Below are 19,406 nucleotides of genomic sequence, written 5' to 3'. Positions count from 1 at the left end.
AAAATAAGGGTGGGGGAAAATGTGCCCTATTTTTCAAATCCTAGTAGCAACACTGAAGCTGGAAGCAAGATAATAATTTAATTCAACACTTTATCACATTCAAGAATATAAACACATTTTGAAGCACAACACATGCAGAGTCAAAAAGAAGCACTACCTTTCACTAGCACACCAGGGTCAGCACTGCATGAATGACAGTGCTCTCTCTCCCTAGCATGAAGCTTCCTATCTCGGACATGTTAGCATGTGCACAACAGTCAAGCATCACATCACTGGAACTGTGAAGCGCACAGTTCTATACAAGGATTTTTGTATTTTTTTCATAAACTAGAGGATGGCTACTGATATTAAGCTTCATCATCATCATCATCATCGTTTAACGTCCGCTTTCCATAATGTACAAGTATAAAGAAAGAATTAAAGGAAAAAGTATTCATTATATTGAATGTTATCAATAATATTGAGTGGAAATAGGGGATGTTACAGTTCTGCAGTACCTATACACGAACCTGTTACACCCCTGTAACTCAGTGGCTTATCAAAAAAAAAAAAAAAAAAAAAGATTAAGGACCAGACTTAATAAATAATTACTGGAAATACTGGGGTCAATTTGCTTGACTAAACCCTTCAAAGCAGTGTCCTTGCATGGCTGCAGTTCAATGACTGAAACAAGTAAAAAATATAAGAAAAAAAGTAACTTACATTATACACATCATTCTGAGCATTTTTCAAATTTTGAGAAATGCTTACAATTCCATTTGCTTTGTCTATTGAGAAGTAAAGAGATGGAGTCTCAAGTGCATATGTAATGGTATCCTGAAATAAATAAAAATGGCTATAAAGTCGACAGTTTTTATTTAAAACATTGAACAACCTTTTTATGAAAAATTGTATATTCAATACTTTATTACTTATAGACAAGAATGCTGACAGATGACTAAGTTAATGCTAGCATATTTAATGCCAAACAATGCCTGGTGAGTGAAAATAGGTAGGGGACAATTGTATGGAAGCTCATTGCATAGCCTGAGACTGATCAAAGCTTAGTGTCTAGACTCAGTCAATGGAAACTGAAAGAAGCCTATTGTATGTATTTGTATGTGTGTACTGAAGACTGATCTCAAAGAACTGAATTTTACAAAGGAGATGACAGAGGACTGAGATATGTGGCACACTGTTGTACTCAAGAAGACCTACCCTCCACAACAGAATTGAGATCCTAAAACCAAGGTACCGTGTAAAAAACACTGGTGATGGCACCACATAAAAAGCACCCAGTACACTCTGTAAAGTGATTGGTGTTAGGAAGGGCATCCAGCTGTAGGAACCAAGCCAAAATAGATTATGGGATCTGGTGCAGCCCATAGCCATGCTAGTTCTTGTCAAGCTGACCAACCCATGCCAGCATGGAAAACAAATATTAAATGTTGATGATGACAATGTTGATGATGATGATGATGATATGTATCTGTGTGTGTGTGTGTGTGTGTGTGTGTGTGTGTGTGTGTGTGTGTGTGTGTGTGTGTGTGTGTGTGTGTGTGCCTATCTGCCCCTGCTACTACTTGACAACTGATGTTGGTTTGTTTATATCTCTACAACTTAGTGGGTCAATAAAAGAGCTTGATAGAATAAGTACCAGACTTTAACAAGATAAGTACTGGTGTCGGAAGACTCGACTAAAACCTTTTAAGGTGGTGTCCCAGCATGACCACAGTTCATTGACTGAAACAAGTAAAAGATAAAAGAATTCTAGTTGTTGACTCATATTATCTTGGTTATTTTTGTAAATACAAGAGAGATAACTGAGGGCATGCTTTTGGTTTTATTTTGTCATCTATTGTGAAACATAAAAACCAGATCAGCTTTATGGAGCAGAGGCACAAAATCAGAGAAATTTTGAGGGGAACAATAGTTCCAGTTACAAGATAACTGGCACAAGCATAGGCGAGGTGAGCAGTGCTTTTTAGGTGGCACAAGCACAAGTGAGATGAGTAATGCTTTTTATGTGGTACAAGCACAGGTAAGGTAAGTAGTGATTTTTATGTGGCAGAACCACAGGTGAGGTGAGTAGTGCTTTTTATGTGGCAGAACCACAGGTGAGGTGAGTAGTGCTTTTTATGTGGCAGAACCACAGGTGAGGTGAGTTTGTATATATTCTTGCAAGTTAGACGTACTGGAGTAAGAGACCTCTAGAATAAATATCAGACTTGAAATAAGCATGGGGTTCAATTTCACTAATTAAAAGCTCATCAAATTAATACCACAGTACAACGACTGAAACAAGTAAAAGAATAAAAGAAATAATTGTGTATAATAATAATATGAATGGAAATACTTACTCCGGTTTCCCCAACTGCTTTAACAATGAAGAAGTTGTCCCCAACATTTCTGTTTTCAGATACCGAAACAGACATAGCTGCTGAAGGGGTAAATGTTGGACCTGCTGTACTTCGATTCACCGTTATCAAACAAGTTTTCTTGACTTTAACATCAGGTGAAAGTGTATTAAATGCAAATATTTGAATCTGTAAAGAAGAAATATTCACAAAAAAGTCAAAATACATTAATGCCTTTACAACTGAAATGTAAAGATTAACAAGTAATTTAATATAAACTAGTGTTAGAATATGATGCCAAACATAAATATCGTCTTGAATACTCATTTACATGATATATATATCTATCTATATATATATATATATATATATATATACATAGGTGCAGGCATACTGAGTGGTTCAGAAGTTTTCTTCCCAACCACAAATTTTGGGGTTCAGTCCCACTGCACAGCACCTTGGGAAAGTGTCTTCTACTAACTCCTTTCTGGAGTAATTGTCTAGAGTAATTGTCACTGAGAAGACAAAATAATTTTAAAACATTGTGTCTGGTGATCCACTACCACTTGGAGTGAATCCCTATGTTTTTCACACAAAAGTTTCATTGAAAAGATTCTCTGAGATAAGCTATTGCTACTAGTACTGCTTCATGTTTTTATATACACTATAAATGTGTGTACACACAGGTATTTTAAACTAAGGCTGTTTCAAGTGTACATATTTAATTCATGGACAGCGATTTATTAAAGACAAGTGTCTGAATTGATATGAACCCATAACATGAGTAAATGACAAATGCTGGATGAAGTACTAGCAACCGAGTGTATACGTCACATTTTTAACTTTGCTCCTTATTGCAGTCATATTTTTGGCAAAAGAAAATTTTAAACATAACATATATATCAAACTTACAGTGTATGATGTTCGGCTGATGGTGTCATTTGTGAAAGGGTGAATAAGGCGGACGTTTCCATTGCTATCTATTGAGAAAAATTCACTTGCAGGGTAGATGCCATTGATAGTGTACTGTATATTACCCTGGGAAGAAGCAACATTAAAAAAATTAATTAGTACAGAAAAAAAATATCAGTCCAAATTTAAATTTGCAGGAAATTAACAAAATGTTTATTATAAAGACAACAACAATAATAAATTATATGTAATTTCTTTCTTTTCCATATACCAACAGAAAATTGACACCTAATTTTATTGGTACCATAATTCAATGCATCCACTTTGCCATAAAATTGTGTTTTTCCTTCAACAAAAATATTTTTGTTTATTTCAGCAATATTAAACACTATAGTCTTGTAAACAAAAATGTGACAACAAAAGAGGACAAATCCAATGATGAAGGTATATACACAATAATGAGTTTGTGTTTTCCTCTCAGACAAATTTCAAATTTACTTAAATTGCACCATTAATCCTCATCTCATTCTTATCTACTATGTTGGGAATAATTTGTATATTACAATTAAAGTTAATATTTCAAATCCTTAACATCCAAATGTCATTGTTGTCAAAACTAATTGAATGAATGAATGAATAAATGAATAAATAAGAGAAAGAGAATTGTATGATCTTAGTTGGAATGACTATGGATGAATGAAAGATCTGCACAATCAGAATTGATCTAGCACAAGATAACTCTAAACTTTCATGAAAACAATGTTGGACAATATTAAAAGGAAGGTTTTTTTTTTCTTTTGCATAGCATTGAATGAGATATCATTTTAACAGTGGCAGGGAATTATAATTTTTTTGTTATGTTTTTAGCTATTTTATTACTGTCTATGTTGATAAGGATGGTTAAATTATAATTTAGGGTGATTAGGGTGTTTTTATTGTAAGGGTGCTTTGTGAGTTGCTTAGGTCATTACAAAATCTCATCCTGTTTACAGGATCGTTAATGGAGCATTAACTGATTCGTTGTCTTCTGTAGATTTATATATTAAATGAAATTTTAACTGTTTATTGGGGTTGTATTTAATCAATGTGAGATCCACTATGTGATCACTCAACTTCTTAGAAATAGCACCCAAAATCTTACATCCTATCAGCTTAAAAAAACAAACAAACAAACAAAAATAAGGAAGTAATAATGGACTATGTATTCTGAGAATAACTATGTATGAAAATATGGAATGATCGCAATTGGAATATCGTGGTTCTTTGATCCGCTTTATTAGGCTGATTTGGTGCTAAACAACTACATTAACAACGACTATTTTAATGACTAATTTTTCCCTTCCCCTGATGTGGATTAAAGTGGATGAACAACTTGGGATTTGAAATGAAAATAGTGAAGCAGAAAGCTAAATCCAAGAAAGTCACTAACCCAGTGCTCTACCAGTTTCACTAACTTACATATGTTGAAGAGTGTATTAACACAATATTTGCAGGGTTATTGAAAATAAATAGAAAATGATACTTACCAGGCCAGAAGAGCTGGTGGCAGTCACTTGAAACAGACTTCCAAGTGATTTGTTCGCTGGCATTTGAATATTACAATCAAAGGAATTAAATACAGGTGGTGGTGTTTTCTGAACAAAAATGTTAACTCCAGCTGAAGCAGTTTGTGGACTGAAAAAATTGCTGTCGGATGCATAGACAGAAAACTAAAGAAAAGAAAATTTCATTTATTAATATAATTAAAAAAAAAAAATTAATTCAATTACTTTCCCTTAACCCTTTAGCATTTAAACTTGCCATATTAGGTGCAGATATCGTGTGTGTGTGTGTGTGTGTGTGTGTGTGTGTGTGTGTGTCAGTACCATGTGAAAAACACCTAGCACACCCTGTAAAGTATGGCTGGCATTAAGAAGGGCATCCAGTTGTAAAAACCATGCCACAACAGACAACTGGAGTCTGGATAGCTCCCTGGCTGGCCAGCTCTTGTCAAACCATCCAATCTATCCCAAGATGAAAAATAGATGATGATGATGATAAATATATATATTTATACTTACATATACACACATACATGTGTATGTGTGCATGTGTGTGTGTGTGTGTGTGTATTATGTCACATTGTAATTCTATTTTTCTGTTTATTTTAATTATCATGATTAACAGACACATTTTGACATTTAATATCTTCACTTCTATTGTTGCAAAATATATCTATAAAAGAAAAAACTTACTCTTAACGTATTTGTTGCCATAGATTTCAGAGATTCTCTCAAGTATATCATTCCATTATTTGGGAGAACGTAAAAGTATTTAGCATCATCAGTATTTTGGCTGTTTCCCAGATAATAAGTCAATTGGTCCTATAAAACAAGAAAATAAAAGCATTGTAATTCTCAAGATCTTCAAGTTATCTTGACAATTTAAAATCTACATTGAATATAGCATTTTCCTGTTTCTCTCCTAACCTCTCTTTCTTGCACATTTGCTCTTAATCCCCTAAACACTGCAGAGGTCAGCGAGACCCATCTTACATACACACATGCATGCACGTATGTTATAGGTGTGTGTTTAAAACGGTTTACATTGCAGCTATGTGATTTCAGGCTCAATTCCACAGTGAAGCATTTAAGACAAATGTTTTTCAACTAGAACTTTGGGCTGGCTAAATCCTTGTGAATGAATTTAGCTGGCAGAAACCACACACAAAAAAAAAATGCATGTTGTGTAGATGTGTGTATGTATGTGTGTATGTGTTCATGTATATGTTAGCATGTGTTGTGCCTTCTTGTCTTAATATCACACACAAATTGTAAGCAAGCATCACCGTCATGCAAATGATGCAGTTTGTTGGCAATCTCTCATAGAAAATGGCAGATCTTGGAGAAAATATTACTTTGCTTGGAAACAAGTGAAATGTTAGCACCAGGAAGAGCATCCAACTACAGAAGATCTGTCTGATTGAATCCTGTCTGATCCATGAAAGTATGGAAATGTACACATTAAACTATGATAGTGATGATAAAATTATTTGTAGCATGCATAACGTAGTAATATATACCATGTTTTCACAAATTGTTTTAGGTGCTTAAGTAGTCATAAGCAGACATGGACACAGCAGAACATCCAGAATGCAACTGGAGAGAGAGGGTCACACTAGCACTGGGGTGATACTTATTCTCAGCTGAATAAGACTGGAATTACATCAAATAAAATGCCTTGCTCCAGGAGATATTATATGCTTGATCTAAGAATTGAACCCATGACCCAACATATTAAGTTGTGAGCTGAACACCTCAATTCCAAACCTACAGGCTTTCACTATCTCTCTCTCTCTCTCACACACACACACACACACACACACACACACACACACACACACACACACACACACACACACACACACACACACACACACACACACACATACATACATACACACCCGTATATATTTAAAAAAATGAAAAAGCAAAGAATTCAAAGATGCTTCATAAATTCATTCTAAACTCTGCAGCTATTTCAAAAGCAAAGTCATAACAATGTCAATAATATATTTACTTAAATAATACATAGAAAAATATATTATTAATTAATTAAAATTTAATGGATAAAATGTGTCTTCAGGAGGTAAAATTGATATATGAAAATCAAAACACCACTTCTGTGTTGAATATTTAAAAAAATAGAAACATTCTTTTGAGTTTCATAGTTCAGTCTTATTCCCATATGAAATGGCTTATTCGAGCATGGCCGTTGCCAGTACCACCTGACTGGCCCTCGTGCCAGTGGCATGTAAAAGCACCCACTACACTCTCAGAGTGGTTAGCGTTAGGAAGGGCATCCAGCTGTAGAAACTCTGCCAGATCAGATTGGAGCCTGGTGCAGCCAACCGGTTCACCAGTCCTCGGTCAAATCGTCCAACCCATGCTAGCATGGAAAGTGGACGTTAAACGATGATGATGATGATCATCATCATCATCCCATTTAAATTAATTATGTACTTTTTATGTACTAATTCAGTAATTATATGAATGATAGTGTTTTATTTTTGCCACTGAAACTGATATAGAGTTTAGAATGAAATCATGAGACAACTGCATTTTTTCTGTATTTGAAATATGTGGTGCAAATACAAATTTTAGCCAGTTTATACATACATAAAAATATACATATACATACATACATACATACATACATACATATATACACACACACACACATACATATATACACACACACACACACACACATATACACACACACACACACACACATATACACACACACACACACACACATACACACACACACACACACACACACACACACACATATATATATATATATATATATATATATATATATATATACTTTATTTAAAAGCAGCAGAAATATAACAAAAAAACCGTTACTCTGAGTTTCACGTTCCCGTTCATCGGACAACAAAACTGTCCGATGAACGGGAACGTGAAACTCAGAGTAAAGGTTTTTTTGTTATATTTCTGCTGCTTTTAAATAAAGCATATTACTCTACCTCTGGTATTTGAGTACTCTTTTTTCCACCTTGTTGCACATTTCATGTGCTTACTCTGGTATATATATATATATATATATATAAACTGACACTCCATCGATGACAAGGGTTCCAGTTAATCTGGTCAATGGAACAGCCTGCTCATGAATTTAATGCACAAGTGGCTGAGCACTCCACAGACACATGAACCCTTAATGTAGTTTTCAGGGAAATTCAATGTGACACAGAATGTAACAAGACTGGCCCTTTGAACTACAGGTACAACTTGTTTTTGCCAGCTGAGTGAACTGAGGCAATGGGAAGTAAATCGTCTTGCTCAAGGACATAAGGCACCGCCAGGAATCAAACTCATGACCACACATTCGTGAGCCGATTACTCTAATCACAAAGCCACACATCTTCACACACACACACACACACGCACACACATGTACATATGCATATGTTTGTGTTTTTATAAATGCATAATGTGTGCATAGGTGTGTAAATCAGTTTTTCATTGTAAATGTGCAATTTTCATATCAATATTGAGTTTTATGCCTGAGAATATAAAATTTATGCTTACCCCATCATTGTCAATGGCTGTTGTATTAACCACCATTGTACCTACAGGGCTATGGCTGACTATGGTAACAGTATAACTATTATCCAAGAAATAAGGTCCACTAGGATTCTTCTTTATAGTAATGTAAGCAGTTGTTTTGCCTACTACTGAAGGGTCTTGGCTGTCATAAGCTTCTATATTTATCTAGAAGAGAAAATTGATAAAAATAATCAAAATATAACATAAATATGAATTGAAAAGCAATGTATTGGGTCATCCCATAATTAATGCAGTTTTTTTAATACTTTTTTCATTTTTCAAAATTAAGATAAACAAAGTTCTTTTCCAATCTAAAATATACTCCCCTTCATTTTCTACAAATGCTCTTCCATCTATTTAGACTTGCAAGACCCCTCTTCCAAAATTCACTTACCCATGACAAAAAATACTCCTCCAGTACTGTTCTGACCTCATCTACAGAATTCATATTTTTTTCCATCCAGATGATTTTGAAGACTGCAGAATAAATGATAATCAGATGGGGTTATGTCCAGCAAATATGATGGGTGGGGCACTGTTTCCCATTCAGACTACTCCAGCCTTTGGAATGTCACCCTCACTGAATGTCGCTGATCATTATCCTGGTGGAAGAAGACCTTTCGTCTTGAAACCAAAGATGATCATTCTCTGACGTTACACAGGTGTCTATGAATGGTTGAATGACCAAATCCAAGCTTCTCTGCTGGTTCCTCAACAGTTATGTTGGGATTTTGTTCCACCAGGGTTTGCAGGATGTCCTCGTCAAGCTCTACAGATCTTTTAGGATGAGGCTCTTCTTCTAGGTTGTAGTTTCCAGCTCAGAATTTCTGGAACCACCATTGACACTGGCTTACACTTATTGTCCGATCCCCACATATTGCATTAATATTCCTCACACCTTCCATTGTGTTGTTGCCTTTATTGAACTCATAAAGCAAAACATGCTGAATATACTCCTTTGTCACTTCCATTATAGCTTTAAAAAAATAACTTTTTAAATCAAACCGCTCTCTTCAAAACTTGCACTAAGAATAAGTACTCGGTAAAATTACTACTTGCTTTTATAGCTGATGCAAGTAGTTTATCCCGTCCCCTCCATCTTTTAGTTCATGCAATTGAAAAAAAACTACATTATTTATGAGATGACCTAATAATATGAGTTTATTGTATACAGTGCTCAGGTGCACTACAACTCAAAAATCAAGTAAAGAAAGACGGTTACGAAAGCTAGAAGTACATGTACAGTGCATGGGAAAAGATATAAAAGACAGAAAAGTGAAGCAGTAAAAGAGCTATACAGATGAAAGGATGACTGAGGAATGTCAAGATTGGTGTTGGTGAATTTGAGGAAACATTGAATTTTAAATGATGCAGTATCCCAACTGCTAACAATGAAAGTGTGTAGTTTCTTCTATGCTTTGAGAATTTTGAGCTCAGCAAACATTCCCAAAAGGCATGAGTGCTGTACTGTTTTTTGATTTTATAAACATATTCACAAGTTGTTGAGGTACTGAATTAAAACAGGGGCCAAAGTTGTTTTTGGAAAGATGGTGGATAATCTTGTGGCATTCTACCAAGTCAGTTGCTGCGAGTTGAAATTTTACAGTGTTGATGTCCAGAGAAGCTATATATTTAAGATAATGGTAAGTGACCAACAGAGGGTATTTGTTTCACTGCATTTCTCTGCACAGTTTCTAGTTGCTCAATATCCTGGACAAGATGGAGGTTTCCAGACTGAAGATGCAAAACTGCAAGCGTGGACATACCAGAGCCTTACATAGCTTTAAATAGATAGCTAGTGAACAGCTGTCAAAGGTTTTACTAAATTGTTACATCAAAACTAAACAGATAGCAGTTGATCTGAAATGATTTATAGATTGGAATTTACAGAGAAATATCTGAAATCTTTTTTAAAACTAAATGATATGGAGAAATCTGAAAATACTTTGTTCAATGACAAAATCTGAATCACTTTCCAGTTACTCACTGTGTTTCATTTAATTGATGTCTCTGGGGTAAACAAAGACAAAATAACTAAATTATGTTTAAAAGAAAATAAGCCAAATTAAATCTTCCAGCATTCCTTAAATTTTACCTTACAAATGAAGATTAGTGAGGCTATTTTCTTCCTGATAGAGTTTCAGCTTAGTACAATTACAGAAGTCAGGAATCTCATCTGTGGTTGATGAAACTTGCTATTAGTACCATGTAAATGAGTGCTACCTGTTCCATGGTAAAGTGGGCAGCAAAGGCTAAACTGGTTCCCTCACTTGAGTAGCTTCCTACTCTTATAAGGTTGGTGTTAGGACACCCATCAGCCCAAAAAGGAAAACCAGTTGAAGAGTGAATGACCTCCTTGCAAGCCAATGACCACCCACTTGGGGGAAAGCAATGGCAAACCACTCCAATATCTTTGATAAAAATTAAGCATTTTGAGAAAGTCATAAGAAAGTAACACTATGACTTCTTCCTTTGGGAGAACTTGTACTTTATCAAGAAGACTTTTGTAGTGTCATCAACATGCTGCAAAAGTATATGATACAATGATGATGATTACTGAGTGTGCCTTCAAGCACAGCAGTGAACTTTAAATTATACCCACTCCTTACGATACTTTTTGCAGTTTATTGATTATTTCAGGAAGATTTAAGTTCTTTTGGAACAATAAAATGCATCATTCATGACAGAATATAAAGTATCAGCTTTTTTTCCTTTTTCTTGTCAGTAAACTAGTCCTTTATCAATTCAGTTATAGATAACTCTCAGAATTGTGCCACAGAAGGATATATTAAAGTGTTTTGTTACTAAATTATTGAATGTGTGTTATGTGTTAAAATAGAAAAATGCAATTTTGGAAACAAGATAATAGTCAGTAAAGAAGAAAAGCAATACAAGAAAATTTAGATAAAAATTTTCTCTGCTGTTATACTTTTCAAGGATGGAAACAGAATAATAATAATAATAATAATAATAAATAATAATAATAATAATAATAATAATAATAATAATAATAATAATAATAATAATAATAATAATAATAATAATAATAATAATAATAAGGGTCTAACTTTATACTGAAAATGATTCTACAAAAATTATATATTATACACACTGTTACAGATTGTGGAGCAACTTTGAGACTGGAAGCCACTTTGATTGCACCTGTATTTTCATCGATGAAGAAGAAATTGGCAGTTGATGAAACTATCTTGTATTTTACTGTTCCCTGAAATACAAAGTAAAAATAGTTTAAAGTAAGAATTAAAACAATACATTTTTAAATGGAATCTTGTATCCTTTCACTCAAGTGATTATTATTTTTTGGTTCTTTGACCAACATTTTTAGACCAAATTCATAAAGATTTTAGATGTATTGTAATTTAAGCTTTTTATAGCAAATTGATCCCCAATTATATGCCAAATTCCATTCATAATATATTCAGAATAACCAATAAACGTTGTCTCAACTCTTTGTACAATAATGCTTTTATGTTTTGCTTTTATTTCTTTCTAGGTAAACTGACATCTGACTATTCAAAGAACACTTCAGAAGTAACTAGTAGTGAGTTCTCTTGAAAATGGACAAAATTCGGTCTCATAGTGTTATCAAGTACCTTCAGAAAAAGGGTTTTGTCCCCCAAGGACATACATGCTGATATGGTTTCTACATTAGGGGATGATACTCCAGCTTTATTAACAGTGCAAAATCGGGTAGTTGAATTTAGTAGGAAAAGGAAGAACCTTGAAGATGATCCTAAGTCTGGATGTCTTGTAATTGCCACCACTGAGAAAAACATTGTTCCTGTTTACCACATGGTGATGGATGAAAGGAGATTGACTATAAATCAAATAGCCAATGCTATTAGCATATCCCATGAGAGGATTGAGAATATTCTACACAATGAACTTGGCATGATGAACGTTTCTTCTGATACCTGATCAAAAGCGCACTAGGCTGATCACATCACAGGAAAATATAACATTATTTGGAGCAGATCCAGCTGGTTTTCTTGAATGCTTCCTAACCCAGGGTGAGTGCTGACTTCATTACTTTGAGCCAGAGACAAAGAAACAATCCATGATGAAGAAACACCTCCAAGGAAAGCCAAGGTTGTTTCACTTGCAGAGAAGGTGATGGCCTCAGTGTTTTGGGATGCAAAAGAGATAGCATTTGTTGACTATCTTCAAAAGGGTTATACCATCAATGGGGAGTACTATGCCAACTTGTTGAGACAGTTATGGAAAGCTATCAAGATCAAATGCTCAGGAAAACTGATGAAAGAGGTCTAGTTTCATCAGGATAATGGTCCAGCACACAAGTTCTTTCAGTAGCTTTGAACTGGTTGATCACACTCTCTGTTCTCCTGATTAAGCCTCATATGATTATCATCTGTTCCCCAACATGAAAAAACACTTGAGTGAGAACTAGCATTGCAGGAATGATGACGTCATATTTGCTGTTGATGACGTTTTTTGACCAATAGGATGAAAGCTTCTTTATCAAACATTGAGTATTCATAAGTCCTCAAATTGACTATAGTTTATGTAACATTAAGTGGTCAAGGGAGAACTTTCCCTTCCACAAGCTGGTTGCTTAATCTCTCTCACTCAATTTCTGAGGATGGGCAGTCAGACAGTCAGACATACATATATACAAACATACATACATACATACATACAGACAGACAGACAGACAGACAGACAGACAGACAGATAGATAGATAGATAGATAGATATAGACAGATTTGATTCAGATAGATACAAAAAACAAGTCTTACTTGTAAATCTTGATCACGGGCACGAACAAGAAGAACACTCTCCTGTGGTGACAAAGTGTCATTGATAACTGCGTAATATGTAGATGTGATGAACTGGGGAGGTATACTTTTTCGTACAGAGATGATGATTCTCATTTGTGTACATTTCAAAGGGATTCCATCATCACAAGCTTTAGCATCCAACTGCAAAAAATATAAAAATACAGAATATTTTATTATATATTTGTTATATTTAGCTCATTACTTATATCTTTCTCTTTCTCCCTCACCCCTATATATATATATATATATATATATATATTACAATTAAAAGGGTAAAGGTTTATCAATTTATTAATTTATTAATAAATCAACAATTAATAATTTTTACCAAGCCCTTCGGTATGTAAACACCATTATCGGTGGAGAACTTATTTAAAAGTTCTTATACATTTATAAACATATGTTTATAAATGTATAATGTATATATATATATACACATATATATATAGTTTTAGGGAAAATAACCAATTTTCAAGAACTCATCGATGAAAATCCACTATCACATATAGAAAAATTAATAATTAAAAGCACAATAAATGAGTATAATATAAAGTAAAGTAAATATCATAAGATAAATATAATAAAAAGATTACACGTGTTTCATAACCAATTTTCAAATAGAAAAGAAATTTAAATCGATTAAAATCAATTGAAATTATCGAAAATAAGTTCTATTCAGAAATATAGCTACTCGTCAGATCGTAAGTAGAACAATAATTAGATATATATCTCAACCAACAATAAGTACCAAATGAATTAATATGAAATACTTATTATATAAAGATAGAAAAATTATTTAAAAAATATCATAATATCAAAATAATAACCATTCAACAATCATCCCTTCATCCATAATAATAACATGTATATTATATACAAAAAACATCTTACCTAAATTATCATTGTTTTAAATTATCATTGTTTTAAATACAAGTTGAACGAAGTTTAAGTTTAAAATAATAAGGAAGATAAAATTAGTACATATTTAACCGGTGTAATAGTTAAAGCTATACTATTTAAAGCTAAAGACGTTTATTTAATTATGATTAAAGATCAATTGAATAATAGAAAAATACAAGATTATTTATTTCTACAAATGTAATAATAAAAAATATGAATGAAAAAATTATGAATGGAAAAAATTATGAAAGGATGTATATATATATATATATATATATATATATATACATCCTTTTCTACTCTAGGCACAAGGCCTGAAATTTTGGGAGAGGGAGCCAGTCAATTAGATCGATCCCTAGTACACAACTGGTACTTAATTTATTGCCCCTGAAAAGATGAAAGGCAAAGTCAAACTCAGTGGAATTTGAACTCAGAATGTAAAGACAGGTGGAAAACCACTAAGCATTTCACCCAGCATGCTAACATTTCTGCCAGCTTGCCATCTTTTATCCCTATACATATACAGAGTGACTCGTGTTGATGAGACACACTTGTAATGCAAGTAACTAGGACTAACACAAGTATATTTATTAAGCAGATTTATTAAGAAAAGATTATGTCCCATCATTACAAGATTTCCTAAGTATGTTGTATATATGTGTGTGCAGTAAAGGCGTGTGTGTGTGTGTGTGTGTGTGTGTGTGTGTGTGTGTGTGTATGTGTTAGCAGTTCACCTTTGTCTAGGGTAGACTACTGCTGACTATTAAAAGAATTGTGCTTGTGCTTTTGACAGTAGCTATTTCAGTAAGCTCTTTTGGTAAACTCTACAAACAAAATCTGTTTGTGTACATCATTATGTAGAAGTATTTTCCACTGCATAACACTGTATCTTTATAAGCCTCAGCTAGATTTGTAAAATATGCTGCATGTAGTCAAATTTTTGTCTTTGTGTGTGCGTGTGTGTGTGCGTGTGTGTGTGTGTGTGCATGCGTATGTGTGTGTGTGTGCATGTGCATGTACACATACATTTGTGGAATTTGAATTTGAAAACCTAGAAATTAATGTAAGAAAATTAAACTTTTAATTGTTTAAGTCAAAGTAACATATACTTACACTAAATTCATTGTAAGAGATATTTTTCAAGGATCTCAGCAGGTAAAGTATACCTGTGTCTTCTTCTAAAAAGAAATAGTTTGTGTTTCCAGTATTCTGTGACACCAAAGAGTAGGTTAACTTGTCCTAATAGTAGAATAAACAAATGATTATTTAAATATGAAACTTGTAAAAGACAACAGAAGTTAAGAGATTATATAAATTAATAGAGGATAACATTTTACTAATAACAAACAATTCAAATGTTGCACAGAATATAATTATCAAAAAAATATTAAAAAAGGAAAGAGGTGCCCTCATTTTGAACATCAAATACTACAAGAAACTATGGTGTAAGATTTAAATGGTGTATTCAATATAAATTATCAAGTTTAAATTTTCAAGTTTAAACCTAATTTATAGAAACAAAAAGCACCTCTTAAGGTAGAACAAACATTAAAGAAACATCTGGAAGCTACTAACCTGTTGATCCTTGTCATCAGCAGCCAGTTGTAAGACAGATGTACCAACTTGATAGTTTTCACTAATAGATTTATTATACAATCTACTCTCCCAGATTGGAGCATTAGGGTTTCGGGTTACATTAATCAATATCTGAGACATTGTTGAAACTTTTGTGTTACTTTCTTGATATGCAACCACATCCAACTAAAAATAGAAGAAATGAAAGGATACATATACAAAATACTGAAAAAGAATATCTTTTTTATTGCTTAATTAATATTAGAAAGCTAGTGTCTTTTATAGGACCTTTAAGATTGGTGGAGGCAAAAGAGGAAGAAACAACAATCCTCAAATTAGAAAATAGATCCAAATTCTTGCAACACAGCAAACTCTGCAAAAGGCACCCAAGAATCATATGGTTGGTAAACTGACCACGTCAGGCCCAAATATTCTACCTGTTTTATGTTTAAATCAGCCAGATGTGGCTTCTCAAACATTCTCTACAATGCCATTTTAAAAATATGCAATCATATCATTGAGATCTCAAAGCTATGAGATAATGCATGATTAATTCAAAACAATGTTAGTAAATATACATTGCATAAGACAGAGTAATATGAGTGCTCAAGGGCCAAGTAAGATTAGAAAATGCTGAGATGATTAATCGTTGTTCTTGAAGGAAAAATGATTGTTTTTTTGTTTTTTTTGTTATATTAATAATTCCTTTTAATATACATTATATTGATTTTTATAAATCAAGTTTGACTGAGATTTTTAATTCACTGAAGCAGTTCAAGAAATAAAAGATATTTTTTAAAAGGCTGGTCATTGCAAGAAACAATTTAACAAAGACTAACAGTTCAGTTGATTTGCATTTAAATTTGATATTAAGTCAATTGAAATTGATTTCCTAATTTTAAGGAAGATATGCACAACAAGAGAGAAAGTGATTTACATTTCCACAGATATCAAAAATTTTTCAAGTTTCATGGGCTAAAAGGTACCAATCCAAGAAACATAATTCTAACAGGCTTAAGAGCCAGCCTTGTTCTTTTATATTCTTGCAATTTGTTTTCTGTAGATGTATTCTATCAACTGTGAATTTCATCCCATTTTTTACAGCACCTCTGAGACCCATAAACCAGATGTGTTGTTTTCAAACCTCAAATAGCTAAGAACCCAAGCCATACTTTTCTATTCAGCCACATCCAATGGTTGGTAATTTTACCTCTCCATTTCTTGAAACACTTTGCCATGAAACTGTTCAGTAATATTAATTGGCTGTTATGATACTATAATGCTATACAAATAATGACAACAACAGCAACACACACACACACACACACACATACAAAGATATATATATATATATATATATATATATATATATATATATATATATATATATATATATAAGGTTAGTTGAGTTAGAGATTAAAATAACCATTTAAGGGATAGAAGTATCCATTACACTACCACTATATTATCTACATTTAACCATGGGCATACATATGCAAATATATTATGTTCATAAGTTATAGGTAAAGACAAGGATAAACATGGGCTTATCAAGAATCAAAATTTAAAGAAAACACAAAATGGAGAAGTACTAATGAACAACAATTGACTTACATCAATTATTATTCATTAATTCAATACAAATAGACTGCATCCCATCTAACAGCTGTTTCTGTATGGTATTGTCATTGATATGCACAAATACATAAAATATTAATCATATTTTGTAATAAAGCCAATCTGAAACAAGGAGCTTCATCAGAATGAAGAATAAATAAAGAAGAAGAGTATAGAGAAGAAAAAGGGAAAAGTTGAATATGGTTGTAATCATACCATTTTGCTTGTTCATCTCTTAATATTTATTCCATAATATTATTTTTTTAATCTAGTATTTAATATCCTAAGCGTTTTAGGGCCCCTTACAACACACACCATCTTCTTATTCATTCATTTATTTATCTTACCCTGTATAACGGTCTCAATAGCTGGTCTTTTCTTTTTACATTTCAACTGACCATTTACACCGAACATTGGACCTTAGCCTATCTTACTGCAGACAACAGGTGGAAGGGCTTAACCACCTATTTGCAAATCAAATTGCATTTAACCGATTAGCACTTCATTATGAATAATACTATTAATTAGTACTACAAACAACTATTATAAATTATTATGATTAATATAAAACCTTACTGTATCTAAACTCCTTCTATGACTAAAACCTATTGGCGTATCCCACTATTATTTTTGGATTTTTTATTATTTATCCATCCTATCGCCCCGTCCCTGTACAAAGGATTAACCCACCAATTGCTATTTTGGTTTAGTCTTTTACTTAATGGCCCAAAGAGACACACAAGCAAAATGGTATGATTACAACCATATTCAACTTTTCCCTTTTTCTGCTCAATGCTCTTCCTCATTATTTATTTTTCACTTTGATGAAACTCCTTGTTTCAGATCAGTTTTATTACGAAATATAATAAATATTTTACATATTTGTGCATATCAATGGCAATATCACACAACATTGGAAGCAGAAACAGCTGTCTATTTGCATTGAATTAATAAATAATAATTGATGTAAGTCAATTGTTGTTCATCAGAATTCTCCATTTTCTGTTTTCTGATATATATATATATATATATATATATATACATATATATATATATATACATACATACATACATACATACACACATATACATATATATACATATATATATATATATATACATATAGATGCACACAAGTACACATATGCACATGATGCATACATGCACACACACATGCCTTCTTTTATGCAAATTTTAGCAACTATTTTTCCAGACCTGGATAGTTGGATGGTTCTACTATTGTTCACAAATAGCAATATAAAACAAATAAATATAAAGAATAGGAATATTTTGTTTTATATATATATATATATATATATGTGTGTGTGTGTGTGTGTGTGTGTGTGTGTGTGTGTGTGTGTGTGTGTGTGTATTAAACAAAAACAACTTACAGTAAATGTAGTTAGAAACATATTTGGTTTCTTCAAGGTATCAATAAGTGAAACTACGCCTGTCAACTTGTCTATTTGGAAGAATGACAAAGCCGGATATTTTCCAGTCAGTTTATAATGTATGGATTTATTCTGTCAAAAGATGAAATAAAACAAAAATACAGAGGGAAAGGTTAAATTTAGTGAATGCAAAAATATTTCTGATGACATAACTTCACTTATTATGTAAAAATAATTCTGTAGTTTTAAGAATAAACTATGTTTTATGTTAAAGAGCATGAGAAATATGAAGGACTTAAATCATTCACATAACATGATTAAGTTGTTTTTACATTCAAAAATACAATGGATTGTATAGGTTAAAATAAAATTTTCTATATATGTTTTGGAAAGATTGAAGGTAATTTTAGTGTTAACCTGTTGATTTGTAATAAGTAGCTGCTTTAGCACCACCCTACCTGGGACTAACTGTACCAAAGGGGTAATATTTAAATTAAAAATCTAGATCAAAACTGTTTATAGCATGAATGATGTGAAATTCTGGTCTCTGCAGCATAATATATATCAATAATACAAAATTATAGATAGTTCAGTATAGAGACAAATTCTTCCCAAATCATGATTATATTTAATCAAAACATAAGCAGTCTAACCACATGAATTATATTCATTTTTTATTTTACATTTGAAGAGGAAATATTTTAAAATTAACTCATTGGTCTTAAATTTTGAAATTTT

At 32.6% G+C, this 19,406-nt stretch overlaps 1 protein-coding gene across 1 annotated transcript in view; it reads right to left on the bottom strand.

The window, feature by feature from the left end:
• The window catches only part of LOC106874390 (uncharacterized), a 390,389-nt gene that overhangs the window by 119,841 nt on the left and 251,142 nt on the right, over positions 1-19,406 (bottom strand). The window contains exons 117-127 of the mRNA XM_089352838.1: positions 18,669-18,800; positions 15,661-15,846; positions 15,199-15,324; positions 13,144-13,326; positions 11,478-11,591; positions 8,348-8,530; positions 5,483-5,611; positions 4,775-4,957; positions 3,249-3,374; positions 2,340-2,525; positions 703-816 (exon numbers count right to left, since the gene is read on the bottom strand). Coding sequence (XP_089208964.1) covers positions 703-816; positions 2,340-2,525; positions 3,249-3,374; positions 4,775-4,957; positions 5,483-5,611; positions 8,348-8,530; positions 11,478-11,591; positions 13,144-13,326; positions 15,199-15,324; positions 15,661-15,846; positions 18,669-18,800 — 1,662 coding nt within the window. The remainder of the gene's footprint in view (positions 1-702; positions 817-2,339; positions 2,526-3,248; positions 3,375-4,774; positions 4,958-5,482; positions 5,612-8,347; positions 8,531-11,477; positions 11,592-13,143; positions 13,327-15,198; positions 15,325-15,660; positions 15,847-18,668; positions 18,801-19,406) is intronic.

Source organism: Octopus bimaculoides, chromosome 5 (genome assembly GCF_046866305.1).
Source record: "Octopus bimaculoides isolate indiv1 chromosome 5, ASM4686630v1, whole genome shotgun sequence".
NCBI classification, from domain to species: domain Eukaryota; kingdom Metazoa; phylum Mollusca; class Cephalopoda; order Octopoda; family Octopodidae; genus Octopus; species Octopus bimaculoides.
The sequence above is the reverse complement of the archived record's forward strand: the minus strand, read 5'-3'. Positions and strand labels throughout refer to the sequence as shown.